We start from the raw sequence: 26934 nt of genomic DNA on the forward strand, positions 1-26934 counted from the left end.
TGTACATGACTAGAGTGTATGTATCCGATTTATGCTTTTGGTTTCAGACTAGTTCTGCTGTCCTATCTACTAGTAAAATGTAAATTAGCATACAAAGAAGAGCGCATCCTCCTACTCCTCCCTCTCATTTTCCTTTTTCCCTTTCTCTCTCCTTCCTTCTGCTTTCAAGTTCCTCTCCGCCTACCTTTTCTCTCTCTCTCCCAGCCAACCCCACACTCCCTTAAGATCCTCTACATATCCTCCTCTCACATCCACATGTTCCTTTCTCCTTCCCCACCAGGGTCCTCTTCACAGTGGTGACCCAGGGAGAAGGGGTAACCAAAGCCCCATGCACCAGGGGGAGTGCTGGCTGAGCAGCCCAGAAGTGGATTCAGAGAGGCCACAGGGAGTTGCTTCCATGTCAGCAGCAGATACCTCTCCCCACCAACACTTTCACCCCTGCTTGCGGCACCCTCTTTGCCTCCCTCTTCAGCTGCTGATGGCAGCCAATAATTGCAAGGGCAGGAACTGAAGCACTGATAGGAACTGCTCAGACACCCAATATCACGGGAGACTCATGGTGCTGCTGTTCTAGAAAGAGCAGAGCTAAGACAGCCTACTTGAGTGCTGCTAGAAGCAAGATTTGCTCCAAGAGCCCAGACCTTGAGCACTGCAGACATCGCAAAGAAGACGACTCTGAAGAGGACAGATTCAACAGGGATTGGGACAAGATGACAAGAGGCCTGACCTGTGTGAAATAAGAGGTAGGAGAAGGGCCTGCGGGAACTGTAGAAGGAAGAACAGTTTGATTTTTCTGCTAGGCTGGGGCCAAGGGAGCTGGTGAGCACTATTGGGAGTGAGATGAGGTGACTGGTGCTAGTCAGCGGGGGATGCAAACAGGTTCTGGGTGCCAGAAACCCATGGTACGCCTCTGCCTCTTCATCTCCCCCGCCCTTGAATTCCTTTCTCTCTCCCCTTTTTCCCCTTAGATTCCTCTCCCATCATTGCCGCCTTCATCTTCTCTAGCTCCTCTCCATTTCCCCCTTCCTCCTTAGATTCCTGTCTTATCAGCCCTCCCAAACAACATCCATTTCGTTCCTCCTCTCCTTCAGATGGTTCTTCTCAATTTGGCAGGGCAAGGACATGGTAAGTGCATGCTTCCTGCTCTTTAGAGTGCTTTTCGCCCATGGTCTGTAATTAGAAAGCATAGGACTGGAGTGTGCACTTACCGTGCCCCATGATGCTGGCCTGCCCTCATTAATCTCACTGCAAATGGGAAGATTGGCCTTTTACAGTTTATATCACATGGATGTCCTGTATTCTGTGGATGTGGCAGTGACCACTTTAAATATACAAAATCTACAAAGGTCAAAATAAAGAAATGCCCAGGGCTTAATTTGTGCGAGATGGCCTGTTTTTCCAGGCTTAAGAGGCAGAGCAGCAAGGATATTCTCCTCCAGCCCCTCCCTTCCAGGCAGCCTGCAGAGAAGAGAAGAGGAGGGGGTGAACCTGGAGCTCACAGAGAATATTCCAGCTCCTCCCCTCTTGTTCCCCTTTCCCCCTACATCTCCTGCATTGCAGGCAACAGAAAGGGAAAGGGAGTGGTACTGAAGCAGACACCGCAGAGCAAAGAACAGATTCGAGAAAAGGATTTGTACAAGTCTGAAACGTGTAAGCAGTAATGCCAATTGTCAAGGCTTCAGCCCTGGCTTGATGAATGGCCCCACTGCTCACAACTTTCAAATTTATGCTGATTCAACCTCTTTTTGTGTCCATTACCAAGGGCTTCATTTCTGGCAGAACAACCCAGAATGACATTCTGCCACCTCTTTTCTAGGACTTGAGGAAACAGAAGAGAGCCAGAAGTTGCACTGGGTCATTTATGGGTCCCGCACCCCCCTTGGAGGAAGCAGCGATTGCTGGAGCCACTTCGCTTGAGACAAGGGCAGCCACATGGCTTTGATTTGGGTGAGTGTGAGAGAGTTCACACTCGGCCCTGGATCCCACTCCTCCCCACATATTGCACCTGACCTGGGCCCCACCCATCCTCCCCCTCTTCCCTTTTGTCTACAAATCAAGCCCTGGAAATGCCAACAACTGCAGGCAACAGGTCTTCTGCTTGGGAACCAGGATTTAGAAAAAAAACAACTTACCCTATACTGAATGAATTTATGTTAGGTTCAAAGAACACTCCTTCACCTCCACACGGACAGAAAAGGTTTTCACTAGGGAAACACAAAAACTCATAAACAAAATAAATGTGCAGTCTCCAGCTATGATTCCTCACTCCAAAGTCTCAGTCAAGGCCTAGAGTCCAAATGTTTTCCAAGGAGGCCTGGAGAAGTCTCAGATCCAATCTAACCAGAGTTCAGGGCTAGGAGGACCTCCCTGTCTATCCCCACAATGCATTTCTTCCGTAAGAGCTCAGGATAGTGAATGTCTACCAGCTATCCTCCATGAACTCTTCCTTCCAAAACTCATTTCTTCCAAATGTACATCAGGGCTAAGTCTGACTGCCTGCCTGTGCCCACAAGTTGTGGGGGAGGCAGGGTTCTTGGGGTTTTAATCACAATTTATTTATTTTCAAAATGGGGGTTTCAAAAAAAAAAAAATGTTCCCAGCCCTGACACCACCACCCTCCCAAAAAAAAAAAGACAAAACTGCTTTAATCCATGCAGGCAGATAGCAATCTCTCTCAATCCTCCTAATCTTCAATGAAAGAGGGAATTTATAAAGATGAACAAGCAGATTCTCAGTTTCAAAGCTTAACTGGAGAGAGAGAGAGAGAGGAGTTCCTGGGGTTAGCAGGCAGTCACCCCCAGCTGTGACTTCCCATGAAAGAGAGAGCTCATGATGGTAAACAATTTCCTTTACTTCTGACCTCCCATTGTGACTATTCAAGTTGAATTCAACAGTATTAATTGTATTAAAGACATGGGAGGGGGGATGCGGGCCTGCAGTACTTCAGGGAAGGTACGTTTTCTTCACACCTTGGACAGAGGAAGATGCTGGAGCTTGAGAGGTCACTTCCTGTTATAAATATCATGTGACAACTCTAAATGGGCCAAGGCGGACAGAACACAAGAGATGCCATACTAGGGCAAGCCCAGCATCCTGTCACCAACACTGGCCAATTCAGGTCACAGTTAGCCGGCAGGATCTCAAAGAAGCAGTCTTTTTGGCCTGCCCTCACCTCTGCACTATATCGATTACAAAAAAAACCCCCCAAAAAACCTACAGGCCATGCCTGTGATCTCATCTGTGGTGAGTTTGCTTAGATAATTGCTGCTTACATTAGAGGCTGCCCTGCGCATTTGTAGGCTTATGAAGATCAATTCTGGCACCCGAAACAGCAAGTACTCTCTTGGCAAACATAGGATGATACTGTAAAGCGGCTAATATGTCACTCCTCAAGGAAAAAAAAAAAGCACCCACTATCTCCTTCATATTTCCATTTAGATGATGATACGTCACGCCGTGCGTGCGAAGGACAGTACGCCCACGGGTTTAAGAGTACCTCACGCACAAGGTAATGGAGCCACCTGATTGGCCGATGCCTTGAGTTTAAAATACCTCCTAATTGTTTTCGGGCATCAGGAAGCCATGGTGTGTAGAAAAGGCTCATTCCTTCTTTTAACACAAAAGCAATTTGCTCCTTCTGTCAAAATATTGTTTGTTTGTTTTTTTAAATCTAAGTAAAACATAAGCCTTTTTACATTGCCCCCACCCTCCCCCCACCCCAAAAAATGTAAACAGAAAATGGAAACGGTCTGTTGAGACTAAGGACAGCGGTTATCAGGCAGGTCCTGCCAAAGATAGACTGACTGCACTGCAGGTGACTCAGTCCTCAGCTGTCACCAAGGAAACCAACTTCGCTTAGCAATGCCGGTCTCCTGGTAACCGCCATCGCCTAGCAACAAGATATTTTTCAGGTCTTGGATGAAGAATTTAAGTTATTTTTAGTACTGCTGCAAATTAATAGCCAGCTCCATTTTCTGCTAAGGTTGATGCTAGGGGCTTTTATTATTATTATCCCTTGCACGGGTGAACTGTTTCTTCATTATAAAAAAAAAAGAAATTGTTTATAAGAGAAAATAGGCTCAGACACATTGCCACTGCATCCAACCTCTGCTGTTTAGAACAGCTGCAGACTACTTTAAAAAGACAGACATTTCATACACTAGAACTGTATAATGGTAATTTGTGGATGTTACCAGGAGGTGAGAAACTGACCCAACCTTCTGAGGATGTACAAGGGGTTGCAGAGGTATTTGAACTACATTTGGATGGAAACTGAATTCCTTTCACCCCAGAAGAAAAGTACAACTTACATCTGTAATGAGACAAGCCCAGGATTTAATTAGCATGCAGTTCGGATTTTTCTTTACACTGCAGGAGGGAATACAAAATATGCACTGACTTGAGATGGCATTTATAGAGGCATCACTGCTGCAAAATTCAGGGACTTGAATAAGAGGTATTTTATACTTACTGGAAAAAAAAAAAAAAAGGACATTGAAGCCCGTCTGGAAGATATTTGGCCTTGCTCTACTATAGTGATTTTCTCTTGAACATAATTTTTTTGCTAACCACTCACTTTTCAGAGATAAGAGGTTTGAATGAGTAAAGTGAAACTTTACTAAGGATTTTTCCCCCATTCAGTATCCATAGAGAAAAACACTTTGTACATCAGGCCCATTATTTCTTAAAAGTCTCTGTAAAGTGCTGCATTCGCTTGGTAGCGCTCTACAAATGACAATAATATTATTAAGGCAGAACCAGCAATGCATTTTGTGTGTATTATTATCTGCTCTAATAGGGATATCTTTAAATTAAGGACACTATTCACTCTTGTTGGGGTGTTCAGATCACAGACCACTGCTTGAGATAAGCTTACCTTTGTAATAGATACCATTGTGGAATTATCTGAAAATATACTTCAGTGATATGTCTCAAGTTTAGTTTATTAAAAGTAATTTTCTGAAACCAAACAATCCTTGGGGGAGTGAATTTCATACTAAGATTAAAAGCATTCCAGGGGGTGAAGGGGTAAATCAGTACCCAGAGAAACATGTTTTGGAGAAACCACTAAGCATTAACTTTATTCCTTTATCCTGGGTGTCACTGTCACTTGTGTTTAATCTTGAAAACCATGCATAGTAAAGATGGGGCCTAAACAATTTGTTGAATACAGTGAGCTGAGAATGGTATAAGGGGTTCACCTTGCAAACTCTCAAAAATAATGAAATCCTTTTGACCTATGCTAATAGATTATCCTTATTTTTCGCCATTGTTTCTTTTGCTCCTCATCTCAGGCCCAGATTTACTGTCCTCATTCTCACTAGAAACTAGAACCAAACCTATGGAAGGCCAGCCCAAAAGGAAGGAAGAGCCTTCAAGGACTACTTAGGGTTCAGAAAACTTGCAAGGCATGACTGGCTCTGTATTCCTGAAAACCTGCAAACCACCACCCTACATCCTACAGACTTTGAAACGCATCTTCTCCATTCTAGCAGACACCCTACCAAGATGCTGTGATGCTTTGTTTACCTTCCCCCTTCTGATCCAGCCAATTATACCCTAAATCACTCTTTTTGTAAGTATAATTATATATAAAACATACATTGCACAGAGTGCAAAGGCTGATGTGGTGGCATTTAAAATAAACAAAAAAGAATACAATCATTTGATTTCAATCACTTGCCTTTCCAGATCTGAGCTCAAGGTGAGTTGCATTCAGGTACAGTAGGTAGAACCCTGTCCCTAAAGGCTTAAAATATAAGGAGCTTATTTACTAAACGTTTTCCCCATAGACACAAAATGAGAGAGAACCATTAGTGACTAGGTGCCCAGGCCTGTACCTGAGGCAACAGAGTTAAATGACTTGCCCAGGGTCACACAAAGGCAATTGAAGAAGTGGGATTTGAACCCTGGTTCTCAGCCCACTGCTCTAATTACTAAGCCACTCCCCCATTCTGATTGTGCTTTATATTTCACTTCCCAAAAATAGGGCAGGGGGAAGAAACTCCGGTGGGAGTGCCACAAGCAGTTCAAAGAATAACATGAGATTATGTTTGCATACAATGGAGGCAGTACATGCAAATAGACCTCATACATATTCATTGTTGATATCCTGAAAACCAGACCTGTTTGTGGCATTCCAGGCCCTCCAAAAACAAGACTAAAAGTACAATAATGAATTTGGGTAAGAGTGTTGTGCCCAGGATCCCTAAAATCTATTATTAGGGCCTCTTCCTCCTTATCCCTCCTCTCATCTAAATTCTCCTTTGCTCTCTTTACATCTGGATTCTGTCTTCTTTTCTTCCCCCTTGAATTACTTTCTCTGCCCCTTCCCCGGTTTCTAGCTGTTTTCCTTCTCCCGGCTGTTGCCCACCCTGCCGGGATTACAGCTCTCCGTGCCTCTTGCTATGCTCGTCCTTCTTTCCTCCCCTCGTTACTTCCCTGCCTGGAGGTAGCACTCCCTGCTCCTTTGCTATTGCCTTCCTCCCGGCATCTTTCATGGTTGATTATCCCCCGCTTCCCTGACCCTTTACCAAATAAAACATTCTTGCCCGTCATTGACGTTAAGATGACGCACGAAGGGCGGCCAGGAGGCGGAAGCGAGCGAAAACAAGCATGCGCAGCTGGCCTGACTGGCATACTAACACCCAGCCTCACAAATGCTCAGCGTTTCCTCCCATTTCCGTTCGGCGTGCGCGACGCCCCTGATCGCCAGGCAGCTCACGTGCACTTCGTGCAGTTTCGGGGGCACGCGACCGTTGCATGGTGACAGAGGCGAAAGCCTTTAATACTGCCTGAAAGCGGAGGTCAGTATCGCTGCATAATTTGCAGCTCTGTGTGAAAAGGCCAAAAAAAAAAAGCACGCATTAATTATTGGTAATAGACGTATGCATAGCCATAAGTACACATTACAGATACAGGCTCGATTGGATTGAGCAGCATTAAACTTTTATTGGGCTTTCAGGGAGGAAAACGCAAATAAGGAACAATTTTCAAAAGGGAAGGCTGTTGGAAATAAGCAGGGCAGCGAACTGGAACATTGAGTAATTACAGCTACAAAATAATCGATATGATGTATAAAATTGATTACTGCTTATAGGTCCTGGCCCCCAAATCTCCCAGCCAGCATTACATCTATATTTTTCGTCTAAATGTTCAGCATCTTGGCACTCCTGGAATGGAGTTGAGGCTCCTACACGAGCCCTTGCTAAGTCCATCACCCTCTGAAGCAGAGCCTTGCAATCCCTGTTAACAGAGGTTGCGAGCACTTTCGGGCATTTTTTTTTTTAAATCTATCAGAAAACTTATTAATAGCTGCTTTGGGGTTATATTTGTCAAACAACAGGCACAGCAGTGCACGACAGCCAAAACCCAGTTACTGCTACAGCAGCCCCTGGCTACAATATTTTTTTTTCCCTCTTAGAGTTGCATCCTCTCTATGCTATGTATTATCTACCTGTCATGGAGTAGCAACATGTTATCAATTAAAACATTTTACGATCGAGTCTTTATTTTATTTTTTTTAATTAACCTAGCAATTTACTTGAATCCCTAGGAGCAATTATGTATGCAAAAGTCACCAATTACCCCACACTCACAGTCGGTCTGCTGTAGCGGCTCAGTTGTTACAAGGACCAACTTAATAGCACATACACTGTAGCCCAGTCGAATGCCTATGAAGTAATTGGATGTTGTGCTTAACATGATTGCTTCAAAACTGAGAAGGATCACAGGGCGGACCTGCCCGATATTTTTAAAAACAGTAAGTCAGCAGTTAAAGGCCGGACAACAGTACAATCATTATTACCTAGGTGTTCTTTAGAGATAGGAAAGCCACATACTGAAGCACCATGCAACTAGAAACAAGGAGCTGGAGCTACCCCATGCACAGCATACTCAAATTATCTATAAGTTGTTATGCATTTACTAATACAGCACTGAGAAAATAATAGGGGAAAAATTTTGTGGACACATTTAGCAAGTTTGCATACAGTAAACAGTTTGCCATAGATAGCAGGCGGAATTAACCATTACAGGTGGATGACATTGTTCAGCGGCTCTAAACACATCCATCCCTTCTTGGAGGCCTTCATCGGTAGAGGCACTTGAGATGGAATAGCACAAAGCGGAGCTCCATCCTGAAGCAGACGAGGGTGTATCCACCACCACAATTCTCATTTCATGTCTCCTGAAACTCATACTATCATTGATAGTGACTGTATTAGCCAATCCCATTGACTGCATAAACTTTATTGCAGGCAACAGATGTGAAGGTGGGAAAGCGGGACCACAGGTATGGCGGCCACCACCAAATGACCGAAAGCAATGAGAATGTGTCAGACTGTCAAGTGCTGAGCAGTGAGCAGCTTGAAAATGAGTAAAGTTGCTCACTCAAGCTGATGGTAAAAATACGTTCTCTTGTAGTGAATCTAGTCACAAGCTGATGAACTTTAATCTGTTGCATTGGAGCTAGATTTGTCTTCACAAAATTCACCAGGAAACCCAATTCCTGAAGATGACTTATCTCACACAAGGAAAGCAATATCTCTTTCCGAGAGTTGCTATAGCTAACCAGTCAACCTGCTAAAGGAAGACTTGAATCCCCTGACAATGCAGGTGTGCCACTTCCACTGTGAGGCATTTGGTGAAGACGCTTGGTACTGCCAAAAGACCAAATGGGAAGAATCCACCTTGAAGGTAGCCCCAGTAGGAAGGATTGGGTATATGAACACACACATCTTTCAGATTGAGAGTGCACATCCATTCTCCCTTCTCCATATGGGGGAGAATCATGCCGAGGGAATTCAGGTTGAATTTCTCTCTGTGTAGATGTTTGTTCAGGAGTCTCAGATCATCTGATTGCTTGGATACAAGGAAATATCGGGAGTAGAAGTCATGTCCATACTGGGTCACCGGGACAAATGCTAGCACCTGTTGAAGGAGTAACTGCACTTTCTGCTGACGTTGCATAAGGTGAAATGGATCTAGTTTGAGAGTTGAATAATGTGGAAAGGATGACTGCTGGGAGAAATAAAACAGTATCCAGACTCCATGATCTTTAGGACCCAGCCATCATTGGTTATCTGGTACCATGAATGCAAAAAATACCTGGATTCTGCCCCCCATGAGGGAGGACTGTTGAATGCTTGGAGAGATCAAAAACTAGGCCCAGGCTTAGGCTAGGCCTGTTGTGTCATCTTTGATTGACAACACTCCAATGTGGCATGGCTGAAAGGGGTAGGAGGTAGTAAGATTGAAAAGGATGGAATGGGTACCTCAAAGTAAAGTCTTTTGTAAGAGAAGAGGCACCTTGAAGAGGTAGGGTGTACAGGTGCTGTTAAAAGGGATTGAACAACCCCAGTCTGTTCTTTTATTTGAGCAACCATTTGTCTGAGCTTTTCGCTACACTGTTGTCCCCTGTAACTTGTGCACGTCTTCTCACCCTAAGCCACACCATAGGAAGAGCTCCAATGGAGGCTGGTGAAGTATGCAAGATAGATGCATATGGATCCGTAGACAGAACACAGGTGGTGTCCACTCCATTCTTCTACATCCAACACCAGTTAGGGCTACTGTGTGTCACCTTTAACAGGTTGTAGAAAAGTCTTTAGTTTCTGAATGCAATCATGGAGATATTGTACCATATAAAACTGGTGAGTAAGGATACAAATGTAAGCATAGAGCTCTGAAAAACTCACTTTCCAAATTATCTAGCAGCCTGTGGTCTTTGCCTGGAGGCAAACTGAAATGAATTGTCGTTTGCCTTCTTTAGTGTGGACTCAATGACTGACTTGGGAGGGAGTTATCCTTTATCCTTGCAAACATTGACTCCTGATATTGTTCCCATTTTTCTTACGAACTTTGAGTAGGTAAAGGCTTCCAGAGAGGAAGTATGATCAGGATTTGGGGCAGAAGGAATACCTGTAGACCCCTCTTCTGAAACTAATAGCAAGGGCTTGATGATCCAGGACCTCAAGGATAAAGATGGCAACATGGGGTGGGGGTGGGTCTGCTGATTGCATGAGAAGGGAAACATGCCGGTCTGCCGGCAGTGCTGCAATTGAGTGGGATGATAAAGAGCCTTGTAGCAAGGGTTCTGATGATGTGTTCATACCAACAGGCAAAATTGGGACTCCAGTCTAAGGGATCATTGTTACAAAGGCGGAGAAGGGAAGCTGCAAAGTTCCTTCTGTCTCTAGAGTCAGAGAGGTAAAGAAATTCTTCACCATGCCCACAATCTGGTCGAGTGACTAACATGTCCTTTAACCTGGTGTGGGAGGTGGAACATCCTCTTCAGAGACAAGAATGGGTCCCTGTTCAACAATGGAGGTAAGTAGTACTACAGAGCATAATAATTCTTGTGCCTCCAAACAGAAGCCCTTCACCAACATTCATGAAAGAGTGAGGACTCTTGTAATTGGAGGTGGCAGAGGTAACCAATCTCCTTCTGCATCTGCTCAAGGGCAACCAGCATACAGTTGTGTAGGTAATGCAGCATGAAAGATCTGCTCTGAGGTTGGATGTGACGAATGCAGCTGCAGGAAAGCCTGGTGCTTCAATGGAGTTGACGGCTTGACAGCAGTTGTGGCATACTTCTTAGAGTGCTTTGAGGAGCCCCTATTAAGCTGATGCCGATGCAGAGCTGGAATGTTTCTTTGATGCATGCATTGGGATAGTTCCATGTGTTCTTGTGCTGTGTGTCAATCGTGTGCAGCACTGGAAGCATGGTGCATTGATTAAGCGCTGGCCTCATGCACCAAGGGTCAAGTGCATCAGTGTCAAGTGCATCAGTGAGATGTGTTCAGAATGCATCATTGTGCAATGTGCCAGATGCACCAGTGCACCATGTGTCGAGAGTTCCAATGCATCTTGTTTCAGGGGCATTGCTGCATCATGTGCACTGAAGTACCTTACCGTCAAGAGAATTATCAGGAAGGCTGCTCCCTCTTTAAAATGTTGCTAGCATTAATTTTGTTGTGGGTTTGACAGTTGCTTGGTTTTGATTTTTAATATTACTACCCTTAACATAAGGCTTGGGGGAAACCTACACAGAGCAGCAGTTACTACCATAAGCTTGCTGGGCAGACCGGATGGACCATTTGATCTTTTTCTGCTGTTGTTACGGTTATGCTTGGAAGTCTTATGCTTCTTCAATACAAGCTGTGATTGCTCCACCGAGTGACGCACTTGGTCTTCGATGTAGGGCGGCTGGTTCCACTCGACCCTGTGCCAATGGGGGCAGTTTTAGAAGACCTTCTGCTCAACTTCTTACCCGGTGATGCAGACGATACTACACTGCAGGAAAAGGATTCACTGCGACTTCTAAGAGATTTAAGCAATTCAATTTTACTGGCCTGGAGTATGGTCATCACAGGAACATCCTGCTACAGGCATGGCAGTTTACCTGATCATGGGTTGGCTCCCCATTGATAGCACAGCTCATGTGCATCTGTGAGGGACATTATCTCACCATAAATACAACTCTTGAAGCTACTGACAAGAGATTTCTTTTTGTCACACATGCTGAGAGGGCAAGATTGTGATTTTTTTTTTTTTTTAAAGCACTGAAAAACACTGTTGTGAGTACTTCAGAGGCAGTGAGGCAACTGAAAAGGCAAAAGTTCAAGAAACTGTACAGAAAAATATTGAAATTTAAAGATTATACAGAAAAATACCTGGAAAGATTTAGTACACATCTGTGCTTGTACTCAGACAAAAAGTGACTTGAGGCAGCTCACGAAGCAACTCCCACACATGCTCAGTAGTGCTCAAAGCTCTACCAGCTAGAAGAGACAAATCTGTTCAGTGCCGCCAGATGACTTCTTCCACCTGTAATGGTTAATTCAGCCTGTTTATTGAAAGAAAAATAACTGCATAATAGCCCAGGCATCCTCAGTGAAGACATAACTAGCTTTGAATCAGTAACCGTCCACCACACAGCAACATGACTCTAGCTCAGGCTCTCTTATGCGCCATTTACAAATATACAGAATAACCAATTTTTGTTTTTAATATTTCTGTTTCCCATTCATTGTTAAGGAATCACTTGCAGTTACTGGTTAGATCTAAGAGCAGCTCCAAAATGTTATAACTAATTACACATGCAGCAAGGAATAGGTTCAGACCTACCATACAGCTCAAGTAAATATTCTGAACTTTTTATAGAAACCTTTATTCAGCAACACCGAATCACTTTGGTTCAAAGGAATTTGAATGGTTTTCTAAAATAGGATCATTTCTTAAAAAAAATAAAATAAAATAAAGGATTCTGATGGTTCTCCACTCTCCAGGTTGGAAAACTGTATATTTAGATTAACTTTTGTTTCCACAAGAAGTCACCTTTTGTCAACACCATAGGCACTCCGAAGTGGCTGTGTATCTCCCTTGTCCTTTGAAGTTATTTTTAAAGCTGAATTTTGCTTTTGGGAACTGCCTGTCTGGCATTCTGCTACAGATCAGCCCAATTCCACCCTCTCATCTTCAGGACCATCATTGTTTCCGCTGAGCTGATTGCCAGATCTGCACAGTAGCATAGAGTAGTCGCTTTGCTGTCCTAGAACTATGGGAGAAGTTTCATCATTGACCACTGGTCTTGTTTTGGATCGGGTGGAAGACATCTACTTTTGGCTGTCACCCTCATCTCAGATCTTTGGGAACAGCGCTATGATTCAGCTCTTGCTCTTGGCCCTGACGCAGCAGCTCTATGCTTTGCTGCTGTTCTCGTCCTGGACCTGTGGGAGCAGCTCTATAATTTACTGTTGTTCTTGTCTCGGATCTGTGCGAGGAGTTCTATGATTTGCTGCTGCTGCTGCTCCTGTCGATGCGCTAGTCGAAAGACAGAGTTCCGCAGCTCCTGGAGGGTTTGGTGCACCTGCAGCAGGGTGTGGCTGATAAGCTCAGAATTGTGCGCCGTGGTCTCCGCTGCACCCATACACTGGTGCCTGATAGATTCTCCGTGTCCTAGAAGAAAAGGAATTATCAGAGGGTAATGACCATCTTTACTGATCCAGGATAAGGTTACATCACAGTACATGCTATAGGTTAAGGTAGAAGTTCTTGCTGGCCAAAACGTTTTTAAAGCCAAGATATAGATGTAGCAGTTAAGTGCATTATCATCCCCAAGAACCATCCCCTCTGGCTTGCAGTGCTGCTGCTTTACTAAAGATTCGGGTTTCAATGCCCTAGCCAACAGAACTGGTGGCGTTCAGGCTTTGCACATGTAAATGCATTTAAGCCGAGAGAGGGCGAGTGGTTGAGATATCTCAGCTGTCATAGGAACAGTACTGCTAGTGATGGAGTTCATAGTTGAAAAAGCTTCGTTTTCACCCCTTCATTATACTGAAGGGTTGGCAAGCCTAGAACAATCACCAAAAGAAAAAAAGAAGAGAGAACTTAATTCTGAAAGAGCCTGTTGCTGCTGGTAAAACTATATATATCGTAAGCTTGTAAAAAGCTTAAATGTGCTTTTCAGAGATCATGGAATGGAATAGAGTCTGCCTGCTTCAGGGGCTGCAGTTACCTCTCAGGGGCGGTGGCTGTAGGATTCCGCAGATGCTATGGATGTGAGGAAGAAAGGATGGAGGCGTGCCGGGACACCTTCGGCTCACATCCTGTACCCCAGGAACTGTAGACATGTCTTCTGACAAATGACCAGTTCCTGCATCAAAGAAAAAGACATTGCTCAGGGGGGAAAAAAAAAAAAAAAAAGAAAGAGACATGCCAGACGTTTCAATATCTCGGAAAACATACTCCAGAGGGGCATCCACAATTAAAAAGCTAATCACCACCACTCAGAAATCCTACTGCACGGAATGAGAATGGGATCTGCCGGGTACTGGTGACCTGGACTGGTCACTGTCAGAGTCCGGATGCTTGGTTTGATAGACCTTGCTCTGACCCAGCATGGCATTTCTTATATAGATCTGAATACTGGCGCTGCATTTATTCAATTAAATAACTACGCCTAGCTTGAACATGAAAAGGAAAATCTTATACCACATGGAGGAAAAGTGGAATGTCATTTCTGAAAAGCCCTCCAAAAAAGTAACTATTCATGTAATTAATGAAACTGTCAGTGACATTCTCCCCATGAATCTGCAGAGTGCAGTGCAACTCTCTGGAAGCAGTTTTCAGGGGCAAAGTCCACTCACACTTTTTAACCCTTGAGCTCTGCACCGAGAATCAAAGTGAAAGTGGGCGGGTGCTTCCCATGGGTCCGGAGTCTGCCCGCTCACTTGAGGCTGCTTTTTTCTTTTGCATGTGGGTGTTCTTTTTCTCCGCCAATCTAAGCCTCTCCACGCAAACGTTCAGCCACATTATGAAAGGGCAGTTTTCAGAAATCCAATTAACATGGATCAAATACTTTTTACCTGTGTAAATCGCATTGACCTTCTATTCATCCGCCGCCCATAAAAAATAAGGAAAACAAAAAATGTCCATCCACCCCCTGCATCATTCTCACCCCCACCACAAGACTCTGAAAATATCTCAAGTCCCCTAGTCCCTTCCTCCAGCCCTTTTAACCAGGGCAAGCAGAAATGAATGCCCATTGCTTCTGCACCACTCAAGATGGTGCCAGCTGAATTGTAACTCCCCTGGCATGCACTCCGCATGTGCATTTGAGTAAGCACTCACTGGAATTAGTGCATGCTATTCTTCTCTAGCAAACAAGACAGACACAACTCATCCAGGACTGCCTTGTATAAATATAAATAGTATGCAGGGATTATGAATACTATCGGGCCTGATTCCTCCTACTGCAGGCAGCACACTGTTGCAGAAGCCAGAGATCGGTTAGGAAACACAGGCCAAGAAACATCTGTTGGTCTGGCAGTTCCTAGAGGAGCCATGCTTCATGGCAGACCAGGCCATAATCACTTATCCAGTAGTAGAAAAACCTACGATTTCACTGGTAGAACATAAGAAAGTCCGATCTATTGCAGTAGGCAAATCAATTAATTAATTGAGCAGACTAGTTGGGAATTTCTTGCAATTTTTGCCACTGTATTCTGTGTCTCTTCTGCAATCAGAATTAGTACTGACTCTGAACAGTAGCCACAACTACCGAGGCGCGAACATTTTCTGTAAAAAATACATAAATAAATCACATGAAATGATTAAGGAGGTCATTTGATATTTATTATAAAAAGGAAGCCAGCCAATAGGACATTTCACTTGGTTCAGCAAATAAATATAATCACATTTTTGTAATCAGATAAAATACAGCAGGGTACAGTAAGTCAATACACAAAAAGATAAGATTACATTGAGAGTTCATAGACAAAGAGCCTCCAAGCAGCAGTTGAAGAGAAGGCAGGAGCAGTGAAGAAATCTGGAAGATCTACCTGGATGAAAAACACTTCTGCTGCTAGAACAGCTGGCGGGCATAGAGCACAAACCAGAAGAGTGGAGGAAGTGGGCCGGGCCGTGAACAGAACTAAAATCAGGAAGGGGAGGAGGCCAAGAAGGCAGCTGCCTAGTGTGCACCTCAGCTGAATGACTAACTCCATGCCTCTGTATTACTTACCTCCTTGGAAATGGTTAAGTGTAAAGTAACAGTGCATTCCTACCCCTCTGAGCCCACTCCTCAAGCCAGCTCTATGGATCCGTACGGTACCCAGCCTCCACGTGGCCATGGGGGGAGGGGGCAAGCACTGATGCTTAAAGTATCCTGTGAAGATGTCAAAGGTTTTCTCACTCAGCCCAGGGATCGATTACCACCTTCTGCTGGCACAGGGAAGGACATCAGCATTTTCCCCTCAGTAAGTGGCAATGCAGTTATTGCCAGCATGGAGGGAGATAGAATGCAGAGAACTGTTCAGTCTGCGTTTGCTTCTGTGCCAGGAGGCACTGGGGAAGTGGAACATTTCTGTACAGAAGTCTACGTCACGATAGATCTGATTAACAGGCCGATTCAGTAAAAGTCGCAGGAGAGAGGGCGAACATCCGCTCTCCCGGCACGCACACAGGCCACTCTCCTGTGTGCGCAATTCAGTATTTAAATGAGCGCCCGAGGTAAAAAGAGGCGCTAGGGACACTAGCGCGTCCCTAGCGCCTCTTTTTTGACAGGAGCAGTGGCTGTCAACGAGTTTGACAGCCGACGCTCAATTTTGCCAGCGTTGGTTCTCAAACCCGCTGACAGCCATGGGTTCGGAAACCGGACGCCGGCAAAATTGAGCGTCCGATTTTCAACCCGCGAGCCGATTTTAAATTTTTTTTTTTTTTTTACTTTGGGACCTCCGACTTAATATCGCCATGATATTAAGTCGGAGGGTGTACAGAAAAGCAGTTTTTACTGCTTTTCTGTACACTTTCCCGGTGCCGGCAGAAATTAACGCTTACTGTACTGTATCGGCCTATAAGTAGGTTCTCGCTACTCCAAGAAGTCTGGCTAGCAATTGTCAAGTTGGGGGCAGTAATTTATATAACAAGTTACAGGAGAAATCCAGTCTCTGAATGTTGTAGGTCAATGCTAATAAAACTGAGGTTTTCGAAGGTCAAGTATCCGCTTTGCAGGTACTAATTACCTCTTTGATTAAGGGGCACTACCCTGCATGGGGAAGTCCATAGTCTGCTACGATTTATTAACTTCCCCTCAGTATCCAAGATCTCTGCTCTGGAAATGTTCAAACCGTATCTGGTGGAAGTGTCCAGAGAGGCGATTCCTTCTACTATCCGGGTGCATTAAACTTCTGTGGCTATATGTAAAGAGGACAACAGAAGAACATAAGGCTTGCCATACTGGGTCAGATCAAAAGGTCCCTCAAGCCCAGGATCCTGTTTCCAACAGTGGCCAATCCAGGACACAAGGACCTGGCAGGATCCCAAAAGATTCCAAGCTGCTTATCCCAGGGACAAGCAGATTTCCCCAAGTCCACCTTAATAATGGTTAATGGACTTTCCTCCAGGAACTTGTCCAAACCTTTTTTTAAAGGTAACTACACTAATAGCTTTCATCACGAATTCCAGAGCCTAATTATCCGTTGAGTAAAAAAAATATTTTCTTATTAGCTTTAAATGTATTACCTAATGACTTCATTGTGTGTCCCCTAGTCTTTATACTCTCTGAAAGAGTAAACTGATTAATATTTACTCATTCCTCTATCATATCTCCGCTCAGCTGAAGAGCCCTAACCTCTTTAGCGGGGATTGGTTCCATCCCCTTTATCATTTCGGTCACCCTTCTCCGATTTTGGAGTCCTCTGAAGAGGACAAAGTGTCCCGAGCTACCGTTACGATTCTCAAATTGTTGTTTAGGACACAAGATTAGGGCTTGTCTTTCCCCAGATGAGACGTTTTTGGAATTATGTCAAGGAAGCAACTTTTCGTTCCTTGCAAATGTTTAGTCTCGTATCAAGGAAAACAATTTATAGTTTTTGATCCTGCTTAATTAAAATATATATATATTTTTTTTTTATATAAAGGATATATATGTTCTTGTTCCCCTGAAAATGGACTGGATACCTGCATGGGAACTTCAGGAAAAAAAAAAAAAAGAGAGACAGCTCCCACGCAAGAATCCGAGCCACCTTCTCAAGAAAACCCTTCCTCCTAAGCTGCGCTGCTCCATGCCACGTCAGTGATCACCATCTCCTTCTGGCCACAACAGGAAGTATTTGTATTCCTGAAAGACAACCTCATGAGCAATTTCTTGGCCCTCTCTAGATGCAAGGAAACAAGCAAGGTAGCTCTAGTTGCAATCTTATCCTCTGATGATTCGAAAAAAATGCTGATCCATCCAAACTGGCAGAAGTGAGAACAGTAATCCAAAGCTTCCGTGATCAAGTTCTCATTTCGTATCCCAGATGGGATATGAAATAAATTTGGATAGCCCAGTTGTAACTTCATTGAGAATTTTGAGCACCTCTCTCAGGCACTTTTTACATTATTTCCAAAGGAGAGAGCCGCCTGGTCCTTGGAAAATCAAGGCAGCACGGTTTCCTGACCCTAGCTGCATTTTCCAGAGCCTCTATTTTAAAATGTACGACCAAGCTGTCAAACTAACCTCTTGCAGCAAAGCCATTTGAGGAGCCATCTTATGCTTTTCCAAGTCTCCTAGCCTCTTTTCATAATCTTCTAGCTTGGTGGCTATAGCTTGGGGAAAAGCACATAATGGAGAAACAGTGTCCACCAATAATGTGTCTGTCCTGGTAAGAACCTTCCAGACATCCTCCAAAGTGATGTCTTTCTAAGGAGTCACACTGCTGAATGCCCAAAACCACAGGAGGTACACCAGCTATTTGCAACAAGATCAGAGACCCAAACTGACCTGTGCAGGATTATCACCAACTTATGGACTTGCCCTGCCTGGGGCCATCATCCAGGTCAAATTGAATTGGGTAAGTGCCAGGCCCTCTGCTGCCTGCAATGTGAAGGAGAGGGAACGGGTAACTCTCTCAACTCTGTTCTCGTGCCCTCTCCAATCAGCGTCGGCAATAGCTCAGCCACAAAAGAAGCAAATCGCTCCTCGAATCACTGGCAGCAGAGGCGGGGGTTGGAGCACTGAAGCCGAGCAACACCTCCAGATCAGGGGATATCTCCCTTCTGTGGGCTGCTCACCAGAGCGCTGACCTCCAGACACTATTTTAGCTGTGGTCATCACCCTTTCTTGTCCTCATTGCTGTGACTCTGTCTTGATCTCCTAGCTGTGACCCTTACAAGCTTCACAGTCTGCAGATCATTGGCGCTTTATCCTTTCTACCATTATTGTGGAAGCCAAGACATCGCTCCACAATGACCAATCTCTACCATCGCTCCCCAATGGAGCGATGGTAGAGATGCCATAACCCTACCGCCACGCCATGCAAGTCAGCTTTGTCATTATGGGTAGATGGGCCTGTGGGTTTCAATGGCCACACCAAGTCCCAAAGCCTCCCATTTTTTATCCTATCCTTATTACTCATCTCGCCCTCGGTTTCAAACATGCTAGAACTGTGTCCTGATTTTGGGCAACCACCACCTCTGCTGGCAGGTTATTCCAGACCTCTACCATCCTCCCAGGAAAGAAGTATTTCCCCATATTTCCTTTCAACTTCCCTTCTCATCCAATTACACATCGTGACTTCCTGCCCTTGCATTTCCTTTTAGTCTATGGAAAAACCCTTCTTAAAAATTTTGAATGTTTTGCTCATATCCAAGTTCCCCATTGTCCTCCAGAGAGTACATCATCCTTCTAGAAACCTCCTCCTCAATGTCCTCACAAAGATGTGACCTCCAAACCTCACAGTGCCTGAAGCGGGACAAAGCATTTGTGCAGCTCTGCGTACATCGAATAGCACTAGAGAAGTGTTAAGTAACAGTAGTAGAAGCAATAATAATGCTACTGCTCGTTTCTGATTGATTCTAGGCAGGAAAGCGACTTAGGCGTTATCATCTTTAATGACTTCAAGGCTGCCAGTCAGTGTGATATGGCAGTAGGGAAAGCTATTTCTTGTCCTCCAAAATAAGTGACTGGTGGGCTTTTAAAGCTAAACAGTTTTTACTTTTTTTTTTTTCCATTTTTTTTTTTGGCTTCCAAACTCTTGACCAGACTTTTTACAGTTTCTGTAGCAGATAGGTAGGGGAACAAATGCTTCCTCTCAAAAGAGAAAAATTACTGAATTACATCAGATGGTCATCGACTGCTCAAATACCAAGTCAAGAAAATGCAACACTTACCAGAAGAGGAGGTAGAAAGAACAGGAATCTCCGTATCGTCTGTAAAAGAAAGAAAACAGGCGAGCAATGACCTCTCGTTATTTTAAAACATTGTCATCGTGCGCGGCCCCAGACATCTCGGGGATGCACGGTAATACGGTGACACCCAGTGGCTGTCCCTCACGCGCTGCAAGCAATCCAGAGGGAGCAGCCAGAGAAAGGCACTGCGGCACATGGCCCATGGGTGGCCGGATGGGAAAGCACAGAGCTGGTCATTCATTTGCTCGTTTCTCTGGTGTTCTCCATGGGTATTTGCTACAATTCAGGAACAGAACAAATACTTCCTGTGCGATGCATTAAGATTCATCGATTTCCATGAATAAGGACAAAAAAAAAAATGTACAAGGAAATATATTTGAGGGGGAAAGAGCTTAGGAGGTATAGCCTGCCTTTTGAGATATAGATTCAACTCCCATTTTATATTCCACATGAACCAAATCTGGGTGGTCTTAGATTAGAGATTACTGGACAGTGTTCTACACCATAAAATCATAACTCGGGTTTGCCACGATTAACAGTCTGCATATTAGAGGCTGTGTAGAGACTTGAGTCTGACTTATCTGGTGCATTGGCAGTGCTCTATGTGGGGTGTCAGTAGTGGAACTGTAGGGGGTGCTGCAGGGCAGGACGGAAGTGCATTAGCAGCACTGAGCAGACACTGAGCTGTGGCGGACGAAACCCTGCCAGGGATATCCAATCCCCCCCCCGGACGCCCGGCTTCCACTGGGGGATGGCCCACGAAGGTGCCTAACACCCCAGGAAGCGACCGCAACGAGAAAAAAAGAAAAGGCTAACTAAAAGAAAAAAATTTAAACTAAGATTGCAGAAGTGCATCTTTTCCAGCTGCTGGAGTCAGAGAAATACTGAGGGACTGCAGGTGGCACTCTTGTATATATAGCAATGCCCAAAGCTTTTGCTCTCTGACTCCACCTGCTGGTAGGGATACACAACCCACTTCTCTGGACTGATCTGGCTATGTTCAGGAACAGTGATTATTGCAGATAAACTGCTCCCTCCTCAATGCAGCTAAATGTGCATATGTGCTTTCTTCCAGAATGCGTGTACTTTTAGCCACACCTAGAGGCTGGGAAGGAAGAGAACATGTGAGGGTTGGGTTTTCAAATCTATATCTGTAATTTTCCATTAAAAAAAAAAAAAAAAAAAAGAGGCAGGTGCAAAATGTACCCAAAAGTCCGCAGACACTTACGTGGTAAAACGTACTCACAGGCTTTGTCCCAGCCCAGACAGGTAAAAAATGCACTTCTTTCAATCAGCAATTATGTTTCTTTTTGAAAAAAAATGATCCCCAAATTCTATTTTGGACAGTCTATGAGCTATTAGAAAGGAATCGGACGAATCATTTCACAGACCATACCTTCCAATTTTATGCTCGTTTCCTGCTCTTGACTCGGCTCCACTGCTGATTTCTCTGCAACCGAAGGTTCTGTTTGAAAGACGAACATCAGCTTTACTCTGCTGGACCAGTATTGAAGGGTTTCAGCTTTTTTTCAGAACGGAATGATCCAGTCCTGGCTTGGACCTACTGCATGCACAGACTTGTAAACTTTTGCTTTTAATGCTGAAATCAAAATTACAATTTTTGTGCAGTGGGGTAAAACCAGGAGCAGATCAACCTTTCCTGAAAAGAAAATGGATGCATTTGGCAACTCTACTGAAAGACGTGCTTCGCGTTGCACGGGGAAGGGACCCCGGGACTCTTATCTGCACAAGCCTGGGCTACACCTTGCTCTCACCGTTCCCTGCGTGCACGCTGGTGGGCGTCCAGCCACATATAAAAGTGAGATTAAGCCCTTTAGATTTTGTAGAGAGGCACCAGCTCTCTACTTTCAGCTTATCGTTTTCTCTTTTAATATCCCTCGTCCACCTACTGAGCGACCGCACTGGATGAATGGCAGGCGGGTCTTTGCTAGACTGGCACCATCGCAGCCCGACTCAGCCTTGGACAGAACACATCCTGAACTTCAGAAGCCATTTTGACTGTGCAGCAACTGATTTTAACCTGCCAGCCAGTCAGAAGCTTAATGTGCTCAGAAGAGGACCCCAGAGATTCCAATTCCCTCCGTGCTACTATTTATTTCTTCTCCGCCTAGCAGTCCAGCCGTGCTAAGCTGATTATTCATTTTCTGTGGGGCTTTGGCCATGTCACTGGGCCTGCTGGGCTCCGGCTGAACCGTGATTAAAACAATAAAAGCATTGCTGCTTTTCTCCTTGCCGTTTAGAAGCTCTCAGGCAGGATCAGGGTGGCAAACGAATGGCATGTCTTTGAATTAATATCACTGCAAGATGCTTTGGGATCCTGATGAGATGAAAGGCGTTAAGAATGATACACTATTAAATGGCCTAAAAATCATTAAAAAACGCAGCCCGACAATCTAATTTTTGTGACGTGCATCATCTCATCATAAGAAAACTGCAAAAGATCTCTATCCCTACAGTCATTGCTATTCTGCGAGAGACATGTTCACCCTACTCGGCCTGAAAGCAGACTAAGCTGAAATGCTTTTGCACAAGTGTCCAGCTCTGTACACCTGCAGGAGGTACAAACAACATGGTTAAAAGCTACTTGGCATCCAAAATTGCGTGAGGGCCTTTACTGCATCTCAGCAGGGGTGGGTGGAGGAGGATGGTATTGTAGAGCAAAATAGCCTTTAATTAATAGTTGTGTGCCCAGCAGGTGTATGGATCTCCAACTTTTACCAGGCATTTCTTCTGAGTTAACCGTGGGCTCAAGTCACCCAAATTATTATTTATTTTTTTTTAACCTCTGGGAGAGAAAACATAGCCAAAACCCTGAATAGCAGCTATTTAACAAGTATTTAGGAAAGTTGAAATAGTCAGCAGGGCCTTAAAAAGCCAGGGCGTGTGTGAGAGGAGGCGCCACCAAAGATGCTCCGTTCTGCCCCCAGACAGGGCAACAAACACAGATTCATCCAAGCATACCTGGGCCGTTGTGGGTCTTTGGCAGCCCTCAGACCACCTCCCGTCAGGATTAAACTGTAAGCCTGGCACAGCGTCACACTCACGTAACTCACATCCATATCAACCCAAAATACGTTTTTATGCTTTGGAAAAATTAGCAACACTGCTAGCATGAACCCTCTGACTCTAGAAACATTTTAAGAACCTTCTCCTACAGACCTGTTAAAGTGCCCCCATGGAAAAGCTGCCAGTGCCAGGGATCAAGGCACCCGTCTTTTAAAAACCACTTGGGCTTATGCCTTCACTAGGTTCACGAACGTTCAAATCATGTCTGTTATCCTGCCAGTCACAATTTTATCCACATACAGTCGATCCATCACATCTCACGTACTCTCGCGCTTTCTACAGATTATTCAAACCCTTTTTCAACTCTCGTCTCATGCATAGCGCAATGGATCACCAGGTCTGAAAGGAGCAGGAGAGACAGACACTGTCGTCATACAGTGCCACACTGTCAAGCACGAATCGCTCACATTGACTACTTATAGGATTAAATGGCAGATAACAATTCTCCGTTATACAAATTAATAAGTGTGCAAGTGTACTTATATTACTCATTCACACTCCATTATAACCCCAACATTGATTGTTATGAACCCATTTTTTTTTTTTTTTTTTAAAAAGGTCGCTTTTGGTTAATCCATTATCTACAATTCCAGTCACGATTCTAGTAACATGTACTGCCCATCCGCTAGCTATACAGGCCTCAATGTCTTGCAATGGCCATGGATAAATGTCACATATTTATTTATTTATTTTAAATCTTTATTTTAAATGCAACACCTCACGTTATTGTTCCTCTGGGGACAGGAAATGCCTACAGTACCTGAATAATCCACTGAAAGGCAGAATACATAGCGGATATTGAAATAATAAATGTTCGGTAATTTTGTTCTTTATGAGTTTCTACTTTTTTGCCTGGCAAAGATGTCAGACTCACTGGTTTGTAGCCTCCTGGATCACCCATTTTAATGCGGTTAGATTACCTTGAAAATTGCCCTCAACGTGACCTACCAACAGTTACTATGACGTGCATGCATCATGTATGGCCTGTAAGATGATGGACTGTAAGAATTATCTTGCAACAACTCAAGACTCACAAAATGGAAAAAGCTGCCATGTTGTCACACACACGTGCTAAAGGCAGCACATAGCCTCACACTTCATACACATACATACAACCATGCTAAAACTCAAATCAGCAAAAACAGTGTACTTACCACTCATCTGTGCATGACGTGTTCCCCTGGTGCGAGGTATCCACCTGGCCGCTTCAGAAGCATCTGGTGAACCCTGTTGTCCAGATAGGCTGGTGGTCAGTGCCCCAGAGGTAGGGTACTCCAGTTGCTCCCCTGCACCAGTAACAAGGTCCTGGCCTGCCCCATGGTAGTCTGGAAAAAAATAAAAACAAAAGGAGCAACATAGCCGTTAAGCAGTGCTAAAAATTACATTTTTTTTTACTATGCTATACAAATGTAATGTCTAATTATAGAGTTCTAAAACAAATGTATACAGCCCATCATGCATGAATTATCAGCTCCCTGCAGTCTGTAGGGTGGAGCATTATCTAAAGGATGTGGGGCATCCTTGGCTCCCAGACAATTAATGCACTGAGCAAGTCGCTGCCGTAGAACTGCCAAGCAATGATATAAATCAGATGAGGGCACAGCATGGAAGGTCCATATGATGCTGTAAAGTGATTTTGAGGCTCCCGCAGATATATTTTATTTTACTTATTTATTTAGATTTTTATATTCTGCTTTTTGCACTTTTTTCAGCGCTTCAAAGTGGATCACATTCAGGCACTGGAGGTATTTCCCTATCCCCCCACAGGGCTTACAATCTAAGTTTGTACCTGAGGCAATGGAGGGTAAAGTGACTTGCCCAAGGTCACAAGGAGCGACGGTGGGACTCGCTCCTTGTGACCTTGGGCAAGATAAAATGAAGGATTTCAATAAGGGGCTCCCAGTATAAGAAGAGTAGGACATATGATCAAGTTTCCTACTCATTTGGCCCTATCGATGGTGCAACTGCTGTAAACGTACACGTGTGTGGCTGACTGAGAGCCCCTCCTGTTTTATGGTCATTGCTAACATGTCTAGCCTGAGAAGGTAAACTAGTTCCATTCCAAATCTGGAAGAGCCGAGTTGCAAAGAGCATTTTCCAGGTGGCTCCTATCCAGGACTGAGGGGAAACTGTTAAGTCTGTTCCCTGTGTGCAGATACCCCCCCCCCCCCCCCCCCAACTCCTTTGTGGCTGCACGGTACACGAGAGGGAGAGGCGGGATCAGCCACTTCCTCGAGGACCCCAGGTCACATCCCCGATGCGCCCCATCTCCTCATCTGAATATTTTGTTTTAGACTGCGCAGCGTAGAGAGGTGAAGGCACGGCATCTTAGTAGGACTGGCACAGAAAGCTTCGGAGTTGTAGAAAGCCAAGATGAAGGGAACAGTCCTGCTTGATGTGCAGCGAGGATGCCGCAAACGTTTTCAAAGCGCATGACATTTCCTGTGCTTTACCATACATGCAACACTTCCCATACTCCTATACAGCATTTTCTCTCATTTCCTTATAAACAGGAAAGCATTTTCTGCAAAAGAAAACTAGGGGTTTTCATTGTTATTGGCTTTAGCCATTTTCCCCCATTGATTCCTTTGGAGCAGGGGGGCGTGCAAGTGCATATTACCATCCCTGAATGAGTCAGTGTGATGACTGATGGGTGCGCAGCTGTTTTGGGCTTCTCGCTCTGAGTTTAAGCTGACAGCACAGCATGAGTTTGCTTAAAGTGCTTCCTCCTTCTAATTCCAGACATTGGTGACATCAGAAAAGTGACTGCATGGTGGGAAAGGGATAATAAGGCTCATGCGTGTTATGTGTTTTGGGAAGTAAAGCGTGTAATTATTATTATTGTGCACCTTAGAATGAAGCTGATAACGTACTACACTCGTCTGAGTAGGGGCAAGTCTAAACGATGTTTAAATGGAAATTAGAGATACACAGGCTTTTGGAGTGCCTTTTTTTTTTTTTTTTTTTTAAACACAGGATGTAATTAATATTCTCTGAAATTGGCTGTAAATTGTTGCACGTCCTCAGTCTGCATGAATGAAGCTGGGTAAGAGTAAGTGCTGGAGAAGTGGAAGGCACCTTGCAGTGGAAGTCAATTTTCAAAGGGATCCAAGTTTGCTAACGAAGGAGTAAGCCGGCTAGAAACTTGGAGGGATAACAGCTTTCCCCTTCCAAGCAGACGCATCTAGCCATCCACCGAAACTCAGCTGCAGCTGAAATGATCATAAAGATAGCTAGCTAAACTGCGAGGTCTATGCACATCGTCGTGCTGAAACAGTGCACTGCATCCTGCACGGTCAGGATCAATTTCCAGTCTGCAAAAAGGGGGAACTATGAAGGATGGGAAGGAGACCAACCTCTTCCCACCTTAGCATGGATGCCCTTCTCCAGCCTTCCCACCTCTGGTACCTGAGCTCCTGAGATAGCCATTCCTGCAACGGCATGGCCAGAGTGGATCGGGCGGGAGTAGCTTCAGGGATGAGGCACACAGTGTCTGTCATCCCAACTATTTGTTGGCAGGCAGGGACAGAGGTCACCGATGCTTTTAAAATCTATAAAATACCAGAGACTTAGAAACATAGAAATATGACAGCAGAAAAAGACTGTGTGGCCCATCCAGTCCGTCCAATTAATTTAGCATTATAATTCCCATCACTTCCTTAGAGATCCCCTGTATTTTTCCCATGCTTTCTTGAATTCAGATATGGTTTTTATCTCCACCACTTCCACTGGGGGCTGTTCCACACATCCACCACTCTCTCTAGAAAGAAATATTTCCTAAGATTACTCCTTTCACCCTCATCTCATGACCCTTCATTCTAGAGCCTGCTTTCCATTGAAAAAGGCTCAGCTCCTGTGTATGGAAACCTTTGAGATATTAAATGTTTCTATCATATCTCCCCTATCTCATCTTTCCTCTAGAGTATACATGCTTAGATCTTTAAGTCTATCCCCATATGCTTTAGAACAAAGACCACTGATCATTTAGTAGCCTCCCTCTGGACCAACTCCATCCTGTTTATATCCTTTTGAAAGTGCGGCCTCCAGAATTGTACACAGATTCCAAATAAGGTCTCACTATGGACTTATACAGGGACAATATCACCTCCCTTTTACTGCTGACTTCCTCTCCTTATGCAGCCAAGCATCTTTCTGGCTTTTGCTGTCACTTTA

The 26934-nt window shown here is 44.4% G+C and overlaps 1 protein-coding gene across 4 annotated transcripts in view; it reads right to left on the minus strand.

Annotated features, from left to right (window-relative positions):
- Nucleotides 1-6926: 6926 nt before the first annotated feature.
- LOC115075866 overlaps nt 6927-26934 on the minus strand; it is a 59224-nt gene continuing 39216 nt past the window's right edge. For all 4 annotated transcript variants that reach the window (XM_029576734.1, XM_029576732.1, XM_029576733.1 and 1 more), the window contains 5 exons: nt 23916-24086; nt 21071-21139; nt 19657-19695; nt 13520-13657; nt 6927-12960 (listed from right to left, as the gene is read on the minus strand). In XM_029576734.1, the coding sequence (XP_029432594.1) occupies nt 12746-12960; nt 13520-13657; nt 19657-19695; nt 21071-21139; nt 23916-24086 (632 nt within the window). In that variant the 3' untranslated portion in view covers nt 6927-12745. The remainder of the gene's footprint in view (nt 12961-13519; nt 13658-19656; nt 19696-21070; nt 21140-23915; nt 24087-26934) is intronic.

This window comes from Rhinatrema bivittatum, chromosome 14 (assembly GCF_901001135.1).
Source record: "Rhinatrema bivittatum chromosome 14, aRhiBiv1.1, whole genome shotgun sequence".
Taxonomy (NCBI): Eukaryota; Metazoa; Chordata; class Amphibia; order Gymnophiona; family Rhinatrematidae; genus Rhinatrema; species Rhinatrema bivittatum.